At 42.6% G+C, this 17412-nt stretch overlaps 3 protein-coding genes across 14 annotated transcripts in view; 2 read left to right on the forward strand and 1 right to left on the reverse strand.

Annotated features, from left to right (window-relative positions):
* Positions 1-909: 909 nt before the first annotated feature.
* On the forward strand, positions 910-3041 carry sap18 (Sin3A-associated protein). Its single transcript, XM_050063289.1, has 4 exons — positions 910-1094; positions 2257-2366; positions 2517-2639; positions 2753-3041. Exons 1-4 carry the CDS (start codon positions 1023-1025, stop codon positions 2907-2909), a joined length of 462 nt encoding a protein of 153 aa, XP_049919246.1. The 5' UTR covers positions 910-1022; the 3' UTR covers positions 2910-3041.
* Positions 3042-3478: 437 nt separating this feature from the next.
* rtraf (RNA transcription, translation and transport factor) lies at positions 3479-6344 on the forward strand. Its single transcript, XM_050063146.1, has 8 exons — positions 3479-3649; positions 4166-4290; positions 4558-4657; positions 4956-5036; positions 5170-5258; positions 5350-5418; positions 5560-5608; positions 5746-6344. The coding sequence occupies exons 1-8, from the start codon at positions 3589-3591 to the stop codon at positions 5898-5900; spliced, it is 729 nt and encodes a 242-aa protein (XP_049919103.1). The 5' UTR covers positions 3479-3588; the 3' UTR covers positions 5901-6344.
* Positions 6345-6432: 88 nt separating this feature from the next.
* Positions 6433-17412, reverse strand: part of nid2a (nidogen 2a (osteonidogen)) — a 42320-nt gene continuing 31340 nt past the window's right edge. For 6 of the 12 annotated variants that reach the window (XM_050063139.1, XM_050063143.1, XM_050063136.1 and 3 more), the window contains 14 exons: positions 17285-17390; positions 16542-16675; positions 16324-16429; positions 15722-15855; positions 15525-15630; positions 13885-14014; positions 13702-13802; positions 13433-13605; positions 12233-12362; positions 11963-12134; positions 9967-10124; positions 9249-9372; positions 9040-9152; positions 6433-7570 (listed from right to left, as the gene is read on the reverse strand). In XM_050063139.1, the coding sequence (XP_049919096.1) occupies positions 7560-7570; positions 9040-9152; positions 9249-9372; positions 9967-10124; positions 11963-12134; positions 12233-12362; positions 13433-13605; positions 13702-13802; positions 13885-14014; positions 15525-15630; positions 15722-15855; positions 16324-16429; positions 16542-16675; positions 17285-17390 (1698 nt within the window). In that variant the 3' untranslated portion in view covers positions 6433-7559. The remainder of the gene's footprint in view (positions 7571-9039; positions 9153-9248; positions 9373-9966; positions 10125-11962; positions 12135-12232; positions 12363-13432; positions 13606-13701; positions 13803-13884; positions 14015-15524; positions 15631-15721; positions 15856-16323; positions 16430-16541; positions 16676-17284; positions 17391-17412) is intronic. The other 6 variants (XM_050063145.1, XM_050063144.1, XM_050063140.1 and 3 more) reach the window with 4 other exon arrangements.

Here is a 17412-nt window from a genome sequence, read left to right on the forward strand (position 1 = left end):
GTGGAGAGATGTCAGAGTGGGCTGCCCATGACAGGCGCTCTGAGCGGTTGGGGGGTTCAGTGCCTTGCTCAGGGGCACCTCGGCAGTGCCCAGGAGGTGAACTGACACCTCTCCAGCGACCAGTCCACGCTCCATATTTTGGTCCGGACAGGCGACCCAACCCAAGTCCCTATGGACTGAGCTACTGCCACCCCATATTACTTATGTTTGTGCTTGTGTTGGTCAGATTTCAATGTTGAACAGGGGCAGAAGCTCAGTCCATAGGGACTGGGCCTGCGCACCGAAGGGTCACTGATTCAAGTCCCCTGTACGGACCAAGTATGGAGCGTGGACTGGTACCTGGAGAGGTGCAAGTTTGCCTCCTGGGCACTGCCAAGGTGCCCTTGAGCATGGCACTGGACCCCCAACTGCTTTGACATCTCTTCATTTAATGCATGTATAGGTCATGTTTGTGCATGTGTGTGTATTTTGACCTTTTTCTATTTGACAACAGAGCGATTGATAAATGATATCTTCTTGTTCTTATCATTAGCATTATTACAGCTTACTTTCGTGTGTTATTCTATATGTGGGCTAAATATGTGTGAAGTTTTTCTTTTTTAAAGTGTGCATTATTGAGGATGACATATTTGCAATGTCGTTATGCTTGCATAATGACAATAATATTCTTGAATCTGTTGTAATTGAGCTCATTTTTACATCGCTTTTACATTATCTTAATATATTTTTTAAATATTTAGCTGAGTGTAATAAATATATTCAATAAAGTTGAATTTATTGAAAAAAATCTCTCAGGCTAGACTGCTTTAAGCCAAAATATTTGTAGTCATGCGAAACATGATGCATGGAGACTCACTCCGAAACACTAGGGGGCGATAGTTATCGCTGTCTGAACTCCACTGAAACGACACCGGAAACGGAAACGGCTCCGGCCCCATTCGTTGCTGCAGCTACGATAAAATACTCAAGCAAGGTGGCAAAAGTCGGTACCGAAGTGTATTATATATCGGTTAAAAATAAGAATGGCCCTTGAATCCCGCATCACACAAGAAGAAATCAAGAAGGAACCAGAGAAGCCCATCGACCGAGAAAAGGTGCATGGCGGGAGTTTGTTTAACGTTAGCTTGTTTACCTTATCAGCGCTATCGAAGCTAACCTGGTTCTGTTAGCTAATGCTAATGCTAACAGTTTGGAGACTTCGGGACAAACTCTGAACATTATATCATGATTAAAAAAATGTAGACCCGTATGTCTGCTTTCATCCAATGCCATATAATGTTCTGGTAATCACCAGTTAATAAAAGGAGACTGAACAGTAGCCTCTGCAGCATGCTAATGCTAGCGTGCTAGCTAACCATGAATAACGTTATATCCCCAACCAACGGTTAAAGACAATTTGTAGCTCACTAAATACATTGCTTACCTTGAGACTTTAATAGCATTAGCTGACTCAATGTTACCTACGTGACCTGGGGAAAAAATGCAATTTAAATACTTTATTCTTATAGGTAGACATACAAGACCAGTAACATGTAACTCTCTTTCTCAAACCGGTGTGTTCGGATATATTCGGCATGTATATAATCACAAGCAACACCCATCTTTTTTGCCACATTTGTAACTTACCTGAGCTCAGTTTTCCTGATGGGTTAATCGCTTTGTGTTTGTGTACTGCCCCTAATAACTACAATGGTACAGTTGGCACAGTCGGTGTCATGAGAGGGATTTGAGATGACACAGGCTGCCTTCCACAGGTGTTTCCAATGTGCTGTCCTCCATTCATTTGCGTTTGATAAAGCAAGTTCATGGAGTACACTATGTGTACATTTATATTTATACAGATACTATTTAAATTGGTACTATGAAGACTAATAACCCATTTCAACACTTAATGAGGATAATTATAATAGTGTTAATACCTACATTTAATAAGAATATGTTGTGTTGTAGTTACTCGGTGTGACCACAAAGGGGCAGCAAACTAAAGAAACCACTGTCACCAACCACTGTCAAACTCAAAACAAAAGTACACTATTTACCAAAGACAGAGATATGACCCTTGTGCCTGTGTAGTGATTCATGTTGACTGTTGCAGTGCCACAAAACTGGATTACTTGAAGGAATCAGTCTGTCCCAATTAAAAATGAAAAATGTTTGTCTTTGTCAGATTGCCTGTGTTGTCTGGCACAGCCAGCTCTTACTTTATTCTTTACTTTTTCTATATACCTTTATGTCTGATGCTTACTTTTGCTGCAGACCTGTCCCCTTCTGCTGAGAGTATTCACCACCAACAGTGGCCGTCACCATCGAGCAGATGAATTTGCCCGTGGCAACGTCCCCTCCAGCGAACTGCAGATATACACATGGTGAAACTGCAAATATTTATTTTTTTTGCATGTGTCAGTTAAGCATTTAGTTGAGTTTATATGACAGTAAAAGCTCCTTGTTAAAGTACTGTGTGATTCTAATGTACAGTTTGGCATTGGAACAGGTCTCTGACTCTGTGTGTTTTTCAGGATGGATGCTACTCTGAAGGAACTCACCAGCCTGGTGAAGGAAGTGCATCCAGAGGCCAGAAAAAAGGGGACCAACTTTAGCTTTGCCATCGTCTACCCTGATCCTAGAGGGAAAGTGTACAGGTTGGTATCACACTTCATCTGCACTAGTTGGACTCATGGATCAGGCCACTTGCGAACCAGTCTGGTGAATTTGTCTGCTTGTATATTGACATATGTGGTGTCCCTCCTTACAGGTTGAAAGATATTGGCAGCACTGTGTCCGGCAGAAAGGGTCCAGATGACTCCATGACGTTGCAGTCCCAGCGCTTCCAAATTGGAGACTATCTGGACATAGCTATCACACCACCAAACAGAGCCCTGCCCCTTAATACACGCATGAGGCCCTTCTAATTCTAAACACGAAACATAAACCAACACACATGAAACTGTTCTTTGTTTGTTTTTTCCATTGCCTCATCCTGGATGGTTTTTGCCTCATTTTTTAAAATGTGAAGTGTAATAAAGTTGTGATTTTTTTTCCAACGTTTCTGCTCCTTTCTGTGTAACATACCGTGAACTGTAGTTGTGAAAAATCTCCCCATTTGATCAGGTTTAAGATGGTCCAGATTCCAACAACACATAACATATTTGGAGTCAGAGCGTCTGATTTAGAAGTTTGTGAAAACAACTAATGCACTTAATTATAACTGCTGTGGGTTCTTCTAATTGGGGAGCTAGTGTGCAATGATTTTAAGTATTATCACTGCCTTTAAATATGGTTAATACCCAGTTAGTTAAATGCTACCTAAAAACACAGGAATGTTACATTGAAGAAATTATGCAGAATATAATTGTTTTTTTAAGTACTGGAAACAGACAAAAAATAGAGTTGGTCTAGAAAATTAGTGTGGCAGTGCCACAGTTAATTCATTTTCGTGTGGCGCTGGAGAACTTTATTTTGATAGTCACAGCCGGAAGTCCAGCCGCGCATGCGCAATGCCACAAATTGACAGCTAGCTAGCAGAAACATCCGAGCTAGCCGATTGTTAGCTAAAGAAAGCAGCCGCTTAGACACAAAGTATACGTTAAAATGTTTCGGAGAAAATTGACAGCGCTAGATTATCACAATCCCGGAGGATTTGACTGCACAGGTGAGAAACAAAACTAGTAAAGGAGCTCTTAAATTTAGTCCGGTGAGTTAAACGTGGAGCCGGCTAACATGTAACGTTAACGTCATGCAAATGCTGTCACTGGAGACAACGAAATGCCACTCTATTTATAAAATATTGGCTTTGTTCTGCTATGTGGCTCATAACCCTGTATATCTGTTGGGACACTGGGTCTTTTACAACCACTTATACACCACACTTTTATTCGGCAGTACTGATAATTGAAGAACGCCCTTGGTATTTAACCATCTATTGTGTCCACAGTTGTATTCCAATATATTTTGAATGCAATTTTTAGAGCAATTTGGCAAGCATTATGTAATATTGTGAAATGGCATTATATGTAAATATGCTCACTTGGATTTCGGGTATATTGCTGGGCTGTAAATATATATTTACTACTGTTAAAGTAACGTTAAATGCTCAGTAAGTGCTAGCTAACAACATCTGCATCCTGTTAAAAATAGCTACTCAGCAGTGTCTGTCCTTTCTGCTCAGATGAGACACAGTTCAGGAACTGCATTGTGTGGCTCGAGGACCAGAAGATCCGACATTACAAGATAGAGGACAGAGGAAACCTGAGGAACATCCCGAGCTCAGACTGGCCCACAGCCTACCAGAAGGTGAGACCACTTTTTCGTCCATTGCCAAACCACATTTAAAGGGACAGTGTGTAAGATTCAGGGGCATTTAGTAGCATCTAGCAGTGAGGACTGCAGACTGCAACCAGCTGAAACTTCTCCTGGGTAGAATTCCTTCAGTGTTTATTGTTAAGAAAGTTTTAATTGGGAGTCACATTATTTGCAGAGGTCTCTTCTCCATTGTCATGGAGCTGTCAGTGCCTTCTTACATGCATGATATGTGATTGAGTGTTTTGTTTGTGTGTGCAGTACCTGCAGGACCTGAACTGTCCCTTTGGAGTCCAGGAGAAGCAGGAGGCTGTGGACTGGTTACTGGGCCTGGCTGTAAGATATGAATACGGAGACAATGGTGAGATGGCATTACGTGCATGTCTGTTGTTATAATGATAACAATGATGTCAGTGAAAAGTTTTGTAGGGTAGATAACTCTGGCTACAGGACTGGACTATGCTGTAATACTGATGCTAACCAGTAGATGGAGATATTATTAAAGGAAAAATGTTTTCCAATGACACCAGCTCACCAGTCAAGTTATTCTTATAAACACTGACAAATGAATAACGTCAAACAAGTTTAAAATAATCTGTATAAGCCTGTTTGGATCCTCACTTGACACGTTAATATGTTCTCTGTTGGTCTCTCCTCAGTGGACAAGTATAAGAGCTGTGAGCCGCTGGCAGCCTCTGGCAACAGCGACAAAGCAGTGGACCCTCTCGTCAATCTTGACAGTAAGAAGAAACACCTCTGCTCCTCTGCCTGTCCTTGCACTTTGATCTCACACATCTGTTCCTTTTCTTTTTGATTTCTTCTCCTCTGTGCTCCAGGTGAAACATGAAGTCAGCTTTTGTTTGTGTTTTTCAGGTAGTTCACCAGATTTCAAATCAGGAGTGATGGCGCTGGCCAACATCCTGCAGATACAACGACATGACGACTACCTGGTGATGCTCAAGGTGGGTGTGTGCTCATTTATTATCACTACATCCTTATTGAGTAGAAAATTGTCATACTAATCATTTTTCTGTCTGCATGCTCTCCTGCCAGGCTATTCGTATTCTGATCCAGGAGAGACTTTCTCCAGAGGCGATCACTAAAGCCAGCCACAACAGAGAGGTACTGTAAACTTAAAGAATGATATCTGGAGATTCTTCTATTTCCAAGTCCTATAATTAAAACCTTAAAGTTAATTGGGTGGCTCAAAATGAGTCCCAGTCATGTATATGTGTTACATGTGTATGTTTCTGTGGTTCTCAGGGTGTTCCAGTAACTTTAGACAAGCACATCTTGGGTTTTGATACTGGAGGTGAGTGCAGCTTTGTCGATGAAAGAGGTACAGGAAGGGCAAATTCTGGTGGGACCACCAGAGAGGTCATTGGTACAATAGTGCTTTGATGCAGAGCAGTATGAACACAAACTTAGTTGAAATAAATTTCTTTCCAGATGCCACTCTGAACGAAGCGGCTCAGATCCTGCGCCTGCTGCACATCGAGGAGCTGAGGGAGCTCCAGACGAAGATCAACGAGGCCATCGTAGCCGTTCAGGCCATCATCGCCGACCCCAAGACAGACCACAGGCTGGGCAAGGTGGGCAGATGAGAGCGAGGATGAGGAGGATGACGCTGGACGAAGGGAGGGACTGAACCACAGGAGTTTTAATTTGATTTTGAAAGGAAAAGCCTGTCTTCGTTGGACGTATGAGTTTGTTTTTTCCGTTGTTGCATGAGATGAGACCAATCCGATTGGGAACTCGGAGCAAATATGAGCAAATGCCAAATTTTAAGATGCTGTTTTTGATTTTTGTATTGCAGCATAAATGAGTTAAGGCCAAAACACACACCGAGGTACTTATTACTGCTAATATGTTGGTCATTCAGAGTGGCTGCCCTGCAGTCTCCCTCAGCAGAAACCACAGAGAAGCTTATGAAATATTCAAACTGACAGTTACATTCGTGTCTTTTGTTTCAAGATGGAAGAATAGGTTATTTTGAAATGGTTTACACTGACGCTGTGTGGGAAAATATATAAATACAGCTGAACACACTCTGGCTCCTGTGTTTCTTGTGTGGTGGTAATTTTCCCGAGGAGCATCAGAGCTGAAAGAATAACAAAACAATCCCAAGAAACGGTGTCAAGTACCAAATCACATTTTATTGTTATAAATATCACATCTTATAAAAAGATAAAGATTTGAAAAGTAGTAGTAGTAAAAATATTTGGCAAAAAAAAAGAAAAACGTCCTTTCATCACGTGTGAAATACAGATTAGTAGTGCAGAGAAATATGGCAGGACTGTCGTCACTGGGATCTGACCGTGGCCACAGGGCTGAGGGGAAGAGATTATTACGAAGAATCAGATTACAGTAATCTGATTACACAATTTATTTCAGTCTCAACAGTGGCGGCGATTTTCCTCTTAACATGTTGCATGACATACTCAAACATGTATTTTCTTGAATTGCTAATTCTATTTCTAATCGGGTAAATTAATGATCCCACTAATTATTGAAGACTTTAACTTCCATCAGTTAAATTCTTTTCAATTTCAGTTGTGATGTCATAGCTTGACATTTCTGGAAGTACAAATTGTTGCCGAGACTTCGATGAAGAGATTGCTACCACTCATTTCTGAAAGTAGTATCGATCTTCGCATCTCTTGTCAAGACTTGATAACAATCTCCCCCAAAACAGTTAACTTTTCTGTTTCCCGTTTTTATATTTGTCCAGAATCCACTCTGAAAGCTTAACAATGACACTAAATATAAAAAGCCACTGTGGCCAGCGGACCAAAAAGAAATGTAATGCTCAGTTTCACAACAAAACTTTGGCTCGAATATGGTTTAAAAGCTCTTCAGGTCATTCTTCTTTGGCTTTAAAAACAAAACAGAAAACCTACTCTCACACACATTTTAAAATCTGATTCTGTAGGTTTAATCGGTATAAAACAAAAACAACTCACGTACAAAAATACAGTAGAAAAAAAAACTAAAAATGAGGTATAAAACAAATTTACAAAACATTTATTTTGGGGTTATATCTTTAAGGTGAGATAATGGGGTCGGGGTCAGGGTGAGTGGAGGGGTTGTAAATTTGCTCTGACGGTCGATCTGGCAACAGGAAGCCATCTTGCTCCCAACTGAGTGTCCTTTTTATTACTGAGGGACACTGGGGAGGGCACGCCTTGAGGTGGTCCTGCCCTCTGATCAGGAATCGCCCCAGAACTTTAGCACCAAAGGACCCTGCAGCTGCCAGTCTGTCGTTAGTGGCTCCCTGAGACACACAAAAATATATCGTTGACACATATATTACATTTCTAGTGGAAGTCTAACCTCTTTTTTCTTTTAGTTGATAGCTCCAGGTGGAAATGAAGAGTCAAAGGTCTTCCTGTGTGAATCCAAATGTAACAGGATGAAAGTTGGAGTGCTGCAGTGGTGTAATGACAGAACAAACACACCCTCCATCCTGAACAAAGCCCTACACTTAGCAACCTGAGGCGACTGAGAATTATCTCCGTAAAGAGCATGTGTGTGTCTGTGTTCATGTATTCAACAATAACAGCTTTTAAGCCTCTTACAGCCAGCTCCCAAACCCTTAACAAGTGTGTTTTAGAGCTGTCATCATGGTCACAATTACACCACACGTCCACGTCTTTGAAGCAAGCGGCTGTTATTTAGTCTGAGGCTTTGGAGAGCGTTAGAGGACGCACAGACATGACATTTACAGCAACACACACGAGTGACGGCCATCATTCGGACGCACAAACTGAGCTGTGTGTGCAAACTCTTCTATCATGACACAGCACATGTGTGTGGAGCCAAGGTGCTACTTTAGGGATTATCGTGTGATCAGAGGGCTACTTTGTACTTTCAAGGTGTTTAACACAAAGCTTTGAAAGGACTCGAAGCCATCCGCAGACATCAACACATCAAACATGACACACAAACACTAAATACAAGTAGAGGGTCACACACAGCTGTGTAATCATTGTTCTTGTGTCTATTTCATGGCTGCATGTGAAGTCACCACACACACACAAAGTGGAGTGGAGGGTGTGAGCCAGCTGTGTGATGACTGCTCTCTGGGTGCAGGGTGATGAAACACAAACTTGGCTTTCCTCAGACAACAAAGGTTGCATTTGAATCAGCCGAAACAATCCGTTTTTTTCCCCTCAGGTCTCGGCCTCTTAATGAAACTGGCAGATTGTGTTTGTGATGCTGTTTTCCACCAGGACCATTATACATCCAATATTCTGGTAATTATTTACACTATGTCTAAACTATTTGTCTTCGATTTCTAATTTGATTTATGTGCAGTGTCCTTATAGTATGGTTCACATGAAACACTGTAAGATCCCCTCCAGTTATGTTTTGCTACGCAGTGTGTGCAGACATGGAGTAAGAAGTTCATATATCCTTTGTTTCCATGAGACTTGAATTCAACATTCTCAGCCACCACATCCCCGTGTAGGGTTAACCGTGTTTTCTGTCTCTGCGTAAATGCAGCCTTCAGGGTTAAGGTGACATCTGGTGGGAGTTGGCTGATGTGATGACATCACTGCACACAAACCAATGAGCTCACTGTCTGGTGCACCTTAAAGTCAGTGTGTGTGAGAGAGGGGGCGTTTGGTTGTGATTATACAGGGCCAAAATTATACATCTCAACAGAGTCTGAAAAGTGTGTGTGCGTGTAAGTGACAGAGAGTGATAGTGTGTGTGTTTGTAAGACAGCGAGGTACCCACCTGATAGACATTGGGTAGTTGCTATGGCGATGCCGTACAGGTGAGAGCGCTGGTCAGGCAGGTATTCATCAGTGATCTGACTGGTGTCTTTGCTCACTGAGATCACTCCATCCCTGCGAGGCAGAGGACACAGACAGAGGCATTAAGAATGGGGAGCACTGATTGGTGATCAGTAATGGACCAACAGGAAGACAGATAAAGATGGCTACCTCCTCCAGTCAGTGTAATAGAAATGGTTCCTGTAGTAGACCATGCTGAACGGGTAGTTGAGACTGGGGTGGACCACTCTTCGACCCGAACCATCCGGGGACACACACTCTAAACGCTTTGTACCTGACGCACAGAACAAGAGAGGAACATGGATCGTTATTACCTGAAGCTTATTGCTTTTTAGATACTCCATACCTGCTCGTGTCTTTTGAGGAGAAAAATAACAGAGATACAATCATTTTTAAAAACATATATAGGAGGTTGTGGCACTTTTTAGCCCTTTGCCTTGTCTGCAGATCTTACAAAACTATGATTTTGAAAAGTATCACCCCATCCCTAGAGAAAAATACTCCCTTGAGTATAAGCCACGTTTCCAACATACACTTCTCGTATAGTACCCTTAGAAATGTTACGTAACCTGCACAGATATAGACCCAAACCCTAGATTGGTGTAGTTTTTCCACCGCAAACAGTATTCTTAAATGTAGGCAGGTTGTTTCTCACTGGGTGTGCTGGGTACCTCAACAGAGAGGTAACGAAAAGACAGTAGGGAATGAAATGCTTCTATTGGTACCATCCACAACTTCTGATAATGGAAACGCAAAAACAACCACTAATATGTATAACAAACTGAACTGAACCGAACCGCACTGCTTGGTGCAAACGAGGCTCTCATGGCAGAAGCGGTTGACCAGTGGTAGTAGATGTGGTGTTTACCTGCATCAGCCCAACAGACTTGTCCAGAGGAAGAGTCATACGTAAGAGCGTTTGGTAAACCGATGCCGTCAGACACCACCACCCTGCGGTTCTGACCGTCCACTGACGAACTCTCGATCTTAGGAGCCTCTCGGTTCCAATCGGTCCAATACAGAGTACTGCAGAGAGAGAAACAGGAGGGGGGATTATAAAACTTATGACTCTTAAACTCCATTCTTCAAATCATTCAGCTTTATCTTGGCTGAATTTTTTGCATCTGTGGGTTTTTGCATGGACTTGTTTATGGTACTGAGCGCTGGGATCTGGCTAATATAATGAGACAAGAGGAAAACCACACACACACACACACACACACACACACACACACACACACACAGAAGAGCGGGTATGTTAAGGTACAAGGGCACAGGACTCGAGGGACCAGCTGCCTCATGCTGATGAGGTCATGGTCAGGTTACTCTGAGCAACGTGCGACCTTTGACCCCAGCTCTCCCTGCGCATTCTTGTTTCATCTGTATAAGTCAGAAAATATGGACCACACTGGCTGATGCAAATAGACACATTTCTCATTTTGAAACAAACTTGTTCCTTGTATTTCTGACGGATATGTTTCTGTGATGAACCAGATCATATTTTATTGTTTGCAACATTTCAGCAGGACGATAGCGGAGCTTTAGGCAGAGCGTGTGTGGGCTGTGTATGACGCCACGCTGCATTTCGGCTGTAGATGATGGTGTACATGTGGGCAGTCCACTGGGAACTACAGGTAATACACACCACATGAGCAATCAACTCACACACACACCGTGTGTTTATGAGTGTGTACTTTAATCAATTTCATGAATGTATGGGTGAGCAGATGTTGGTGTATGAGACACCGATACACGTGTGCATGCTTTCATAATGTGTGCGCACGTAATTTCGGCGTGTCTGCGGCGCTGTGTGTGGTTATGTCTGTGTGTATGTGTGTGTGAGGGCAACATGTGCAGGCTCAGAAATCGCAGAGCACATGCTCAATCATAAGTGTACCCGTGTGAAGCAGTAATTACCTTTAGGACTTGGCTTTCTGTCAGAACACACACACAAATATACACATACACACACACGTACTTGCCCCTCAGTCAAAAAATAAACTTTAAATTGTCAAACCAATAATGTGAAACACACATTTGAGGTTTATGATTTAGGTTATTGCTGCTATGTTTAATTATTTGTATCGAGCACATTAACACACACACACACACACACACACACACACCTGTTGATTATGTGATTAGTTGCACTGATAAAAAGCAGATGTTATTCCTGGAGAGCTGACTGATGACAGCCTCATGCTGTCGTTGCCTGTGTGTGTGTGTGTGTGTGTGTGACTGTCCAGGATTAATAGCACCAGTAAATCCAGTCCAGTTTTCTTGGCTCAGTTCGGTACAACACCGTCAGTGAGAGCAGTAAAAGTCACTTATACGACAGAATTATCAAACAAGCCGTACTAAAGAGAGAGACTCCACCCTGAAACCAAAATCCCATCAATTTTCTTGCGATGGCCCGCCTCATAGTGATGAGGTCATGTTTAGAAACCAGACTCAACAGGAATCCTTTCTGCAAAATGGCTTTAAATATAATCTGCACTGTACTAATGAATTAGACACAGGCCTTGTTGACTCATAGCCTGTCTGAGGACTTAAATATGTTTGTCATGGTTGTGGTTATGGGCTGAAAACCATCTGTGCCCTCTCCTGATAGAACATCCCTCTGTATACAGTGGAAGCTGTATCTTACTCTGCCTCAGCGGAGCTCCTCCAGGATGTTACACTTGATCGTGAAGGGAATGTGTGGGTGCTTGTTTGTTCGTGCTCAGGGAGGAGATTTGTACATGTTTGCAAATCCAGACTAAACTGTCCAAAGACTTCAGAAGTGGCAGGTTGTGTAGGTTGAAATCAACAAAACAGACAGAGAGGTAAAGACAGAAGCTGGTGGAAAGGCAGAGGGGCTTTACCCAGTGGAAGAGACCACTATGATGGCTCGAGGGTTGACCAAGTCTGTGTCAAACAGCGTCCTCCTCCTACTGCCGTCCAGGTTGGCGCTTTCAATCATGTCAGGGTTCGAGTCGACCCAGAACATCAACCTACGTTTGACATCCACTGCCAAACCCTCTGGACTGACCAGATCTACATGGAGCAGGGACACCACAGAGAATGTTTTGACATCATCTAGAAACACACAACATTTGTTACAGAAATGAAGGAGTGTAAATGTGAGTTCTTACTTGAGCTAATGAGAATCTCTGGCTCGGCACCAGCTGCCATTGACGCTCTGTTGATTGTTCTTGCAGACAAATCTGTCCAATAGACTTGGTTCTCTTTGCAGTCGTAGGCTATACCGACAACTATTGAGCCCTAGACACACACATATGAACATAAGCATACATAATTACAGCCCCATCATTATTGACCCTCTGCGGTTAGCTCCTGTTTGTGTTTGTTCTATCTCTGTTTTGTGTCTTAACCTTCCGTTTTCAGCCCCGTGTCTCTTGGATGCCTGCTGCTTACGGTCTGGCACCTGCTTGCTACCTTTTTTTTAAAGCCCCGACTCACCTGAGCGCTGTGCGGGTACAAACCACTAAACATCCTGGACACAGAAAATAGAAGAAAATGAGAAAATACAGGCAGAGGCAGAGTCTCTGCAGAAAAATACACCACCACACACTAAGTGTGTACCACAAGTGATGATTGAGAGGGATTACTTCTGTATGAGTCCATACATTATTTTTAGAAAAAATCCAGCGTAGTATATCTTTTGCACTGTATTAAAATGTAAAACAAGTCAGATATTTGTTGAAATGCATCTGCAAGGTCACAAGCAGGATATGTCCTCCCACATAACATGACCCATTCCTATTTCTGGTGTAGACAGGAAGTTAAAAGGTGAAACAATGGAGTCGGAGCACCTGTTAAAACACATGCGGTCCATCACTGTTCTTTTATGCTATTGTGGAGATAACTGGCTTTCAAATAGGAGATATTATCGAGTTAATTTTGTAACCTTTTTCATCCTTTAAAGCTATACTATGCAGGATTTTCCTATACAACACTCTCAGTGTGTGGCTGTGTATTTATCTGCAGAAACACTGCCCTCTATGCATTTTTTCTTATTTTCTGATGGGTGTGTACTCCCACAGCACTCATAAAAAGGTAGTGACCAGGTGCCAGACCATAAGCAGCAGACACCCAAGAGACACAGGGCTGAAAAAAAGACAAATATAGTGAGGCCAAACACCAAATGAGAGTGAATCTGGGTTTGGCTTTTACTTTCACTTTCGCTGGCGAGCGTGTTCACAAACAGCAACTGACAATCGTGCATAGTATAACCTCAAACATCTTTATGTTTTTGTCGACTTAAAACATCTTTCTAAATAACTGAATAACCAGTATGTATGTAAGTGTGTATCTATCCATTCATCTCTTACATGTAGGGTCAGTAGTGTTTTAGACCGGCTTGCATCCAGTCTGGTCCCGTTGAGAGGCAATGCTCCTATTTTCTGTCCCTGAGCATACAGCAGTGTGATGTCAGTGTGTGTTGGAGGGGTCACATCTGGGCGTGGCAATGGGCGCATGGTGGGCGGGGCCACTGAGGGAAGACCTGGGACAAGATTTGATGTGACCAAAAAAAAAGTGTCAGCCATGATTGGTGGCATTAACACTGGAACAGACAAAGATGAGATGTAAAGATGCTCACATGCAGGTTTGACGACATCATGTGATCGGGTGCCAGGGACCTCCCGCCCGTCCTGGTCCACACACCAGCAGTAAGTGGTCTCTCCGTAACACTGGACTGGACTAAGGGACAATTCACTTTCTCAAGTAATTTGTCATTAAAAACAATTTCAACTACTGTTTGTGTGTGCGTGTGTGTGTGTACCTGAATTGTCCATCCGGCTCGCACTGAGGCACGTACTGTTGTGAGTCTGGTTTTCCACCATAATGCTCAATCAAACTGGTCCTCCATCGCTCACACACACTCTCAGGGCGCTGGGTCGGAGCCACAGGGACTGAGGAGCACACCAATCAAAAGACTTAACACTGTTACCGTGTTTAAAGTTAAATATAATGCCACGTGGTTGTAACATCACAATTCAGATCCCATTCTGTTGTAATTTATCCTTCTTTAATTATATTCTTCGGGTGCTATCTAGCTGGAGCTTATATCACAGTGATAGGCAGAGTGTTTGATTAATGGTGTGGGGAGGCCCAGTGTTTAAAGAGGCACACACACATACACACATCTTGCTTTTGTCAATATTGTTTACCTTGTAAAAGCTCTTTAATAACTCACTTTATGGGAGAGCTTCAAAACTAAACCTGAAACCACTTTAGGCTTCCACTGATGTTTATACAGGCCTCTCTCTCGCTCGCTGTACATTCATAATGTGAGACTGCAGTTGCTGGACTGAGAAGGAGATTAGGATAATATTTGAAAGCAGGGTGAGAAGAGAAAAGCTCTATTGTGAGAGATCACAGAGGTTAAGGGAGAAGACGACTAACTAAACAATCAGGCTGATGTCTTGGTAAGTTTTTCCAGCAGGATTTATCGTCGCGGCGGTTAGCATGCTGCAGTCCAGTCTTATGAATCACTTGGTTTTACTTCTATTTGCTGTTTAACCACATGACCAACTAAATTTAGTGGTCATCCTTCCCAGAAATCGACAGCATGCGGATAGTCCATTCTATCAACAATATTTCAGTCCTCTGGGTTGGCAATGAGTTGTATTACTTATGTGGGCATATAAAAAGAGTTTAATATGGGTGTCTGATGCCTGCATCACGCAAACTTCTACATTTGGTACAAATGTTATTCAAGAATCCAACTAAAATTGTCAAATTATGGGGTTGCATCTACACAAATAATGCTCCTTACCTCAGCTCCTGATCTGGAGCAGAGGATATGAATAACAAACTTTAAATGAGCAGGAAATGCCCTTGCCTCCCTCATCATGAACTATTACAGAAGAATCCTTGAATACGGCTCCAGTGCACTGACCAAAGAAAAAACACTGAGGTTGTGCTGTGCAGCTTCCAGGTGTGACTGAGTGCAGCTGAATAGAGGGCAAAGCAGAAACCAAGATATGTGTTCAGATAAGTTTTAGGCTGAGCAAACGTACAAATCTACAAGCATGTGTTTGCCTGTGTAGCATCTGTAGGGAGGGTGTAACACGGTTTTGTCACTCAGCTGGTCAGGCAGCCCGTCTTGTTTTGTTTTGGTTGCCTGGCAACGCCGGCTGCTCATCTTACCACGAAATGACCACTTCAGATGTTTGAATGGTCATAAATGGAATTTATAGCAAGAACTGAATTTATAAAACGGCCTCTGTGTGTACATTAGAGAGTGTGTGTACATTAGAGTGTGAGTGAGAGGACCACAGGGTCACACAGAGAGAGAGAGACAATCAAGTGATGGAAAGAAAAGAAAACAAGCATATTCTTTAGTTATATTTCACTTGGATGCCCAAATACCTGGCTGAGTCAAGATTTGTGAAACTCAAGCTGTGATAACAGTCTCACCTGGTTTGTCACAGTCTACACGTGGTGCACCAGGTGGTGTCCTGGTTCCTGTTCTCTCCTGTCCGTTACTGTCCACACACCAACAATGTCCAGTGGAACCATGACACTGAAATACACAACAATTAAAAACATTACTATCCAGAGGAAGATGAAGAGAAAACAAAAGAAACACAAAAGACACCTGTCTGTTTGCAGACCTGTCGAGGTAGATATTGTCCGTCATCATCACACCGAGGTACATAAGCTCCAACTCTAGGATATCCCTCTGGACTGGTAGTCTGAGCTCTGTCTCTGTGGTGCTCACAGTGAGTTTTAGGACGTTCTGGTTCATCTGGAAAACATTTACAAGTTTACAAAAGTTATTAAGTAACACCCACATTGTTTCTAACAAATGTGAAGTTGCAGCTCCGGGTGATAGCTCCTAAATCCACATCAGCCCTGGTGAGTTATTAAGTTTTACTGAGTCAATAATGCTTCACAGACTGGCCTGTTGGGCTGCAGTGAGCCTTGTTATATAGGGATCTCCTGTAGATCTGCACTATACAACATTTTAATCTGCTTAGAGGCTTGCTCAAGCTCTCTTCATATGCTATATAAACTGTTAGAAACCCCCCTCAATTATGTTGAGAAACCCCTACAACTCATGAAGAAATGATGTGTTATCGTCCTGCACCTTTACTCAGGCCTCTTGCTTCTTAGCTGAGATGTTACAACCTGATGCACATCTCCACCCTAAGTGTTTGGCAAAATCTACAAGTCACCCAAATGAGACTTGGGCAGCGAGAATTAGCAGTCTCACCTGGTTTGTCACAGTCTTTGCGTTGTGTGCCAGGTAATGTCCTGGTCCCTGGTCTCTCCTGTCCCGTACTGTCCACACACCAGCAATGTCCAGTGGAGCCGTGACACTGGAGCAATAAAGGAAGATGATTTAAGTGTTATGTCTACAATTCTATTCATGGTACTCCAATTAATATAAAGCCACAGGTAAAGCAGTGAAATCTGTCAGAAGATGTTTACCTGCAGTGGTATGTACTGTCCATTTTCATCACACTGAGGGACATGGGCTCCAAGTATAGGATATCCCTCTGGACTGGTGGTCTGTATACTGTCTCTGTGGTGCTCACAGTGAGTTTTAGGACGCTCTGGTTCATCTGGATTAGAAAGATTGATAAATATATAAGGGGACACATGTTAATAGCAAACAGAGGTGAGTCATTATGTTTTCTTACAGACTTTAGTAATATCTTCAAAGTACAAATAATCGTTTAAGATTATATGACCTCATTTTTGCTTTTGCTAATGGACTCTCTCTTTCCTCAGTCCCTGACCTCTTTTACCTTTACAAGCTTTCCACTTTTAAAGACTTTTAAGAGGTTTAGGTCTGACTGTGTCCTGGCTGACTGGCTGCATTTACTGAGAGCTGTGCATGGAATGTCTGTTTTTACCAGTCTTCTGCACTGGGGTACCACATGGTTCAGTACTGAACCCACTACTATTCCTCTCCACACCAGATACTTCAGCTCTGTTGGGGCAACCCAAAATCTTTCTGCTACTGCAAGATCTACTCATATCCTGCATGGACTACTGAGAATCCCTTTAGACTGGGCTCCTAAAGTATTCTCATTAGTCCCTAAAGCTCATTTTGAAAGCGGCACAGTGTTTGACTTTACCTGCCATAGATTATCATCATCCCCTTCATTCCAGCTTCACATTAAGCTGAGACCTGATACTTACACATGTCTATGAAACAGCAGTCTCACCTGGTTTGTCACAGTCTACAGTTGGTTCACCAGGCGGAGTCCTGGTTCCTGCTCTCTCCTGTCCTCTAATATCCACACACCAACAATGTCCAGTGGAACCATGACACTGAAATACACAATAATAGTAA

This window comes from Epinephelus moara, chromosome 15 (assembly GCF_006386435.1).
Source record: "Epinephelus moara isolate mb chromosome 15, YSFRI_EMoa_1.0, whole genome shotgun sequence".
Classification (NCBI taxonomy): domain Eukaryota; kingdom Metazoa; phylum Chordata; class Actinopteri; order Perciformes; family Serranidae; genus Epinephelus; species Epinephelus moara.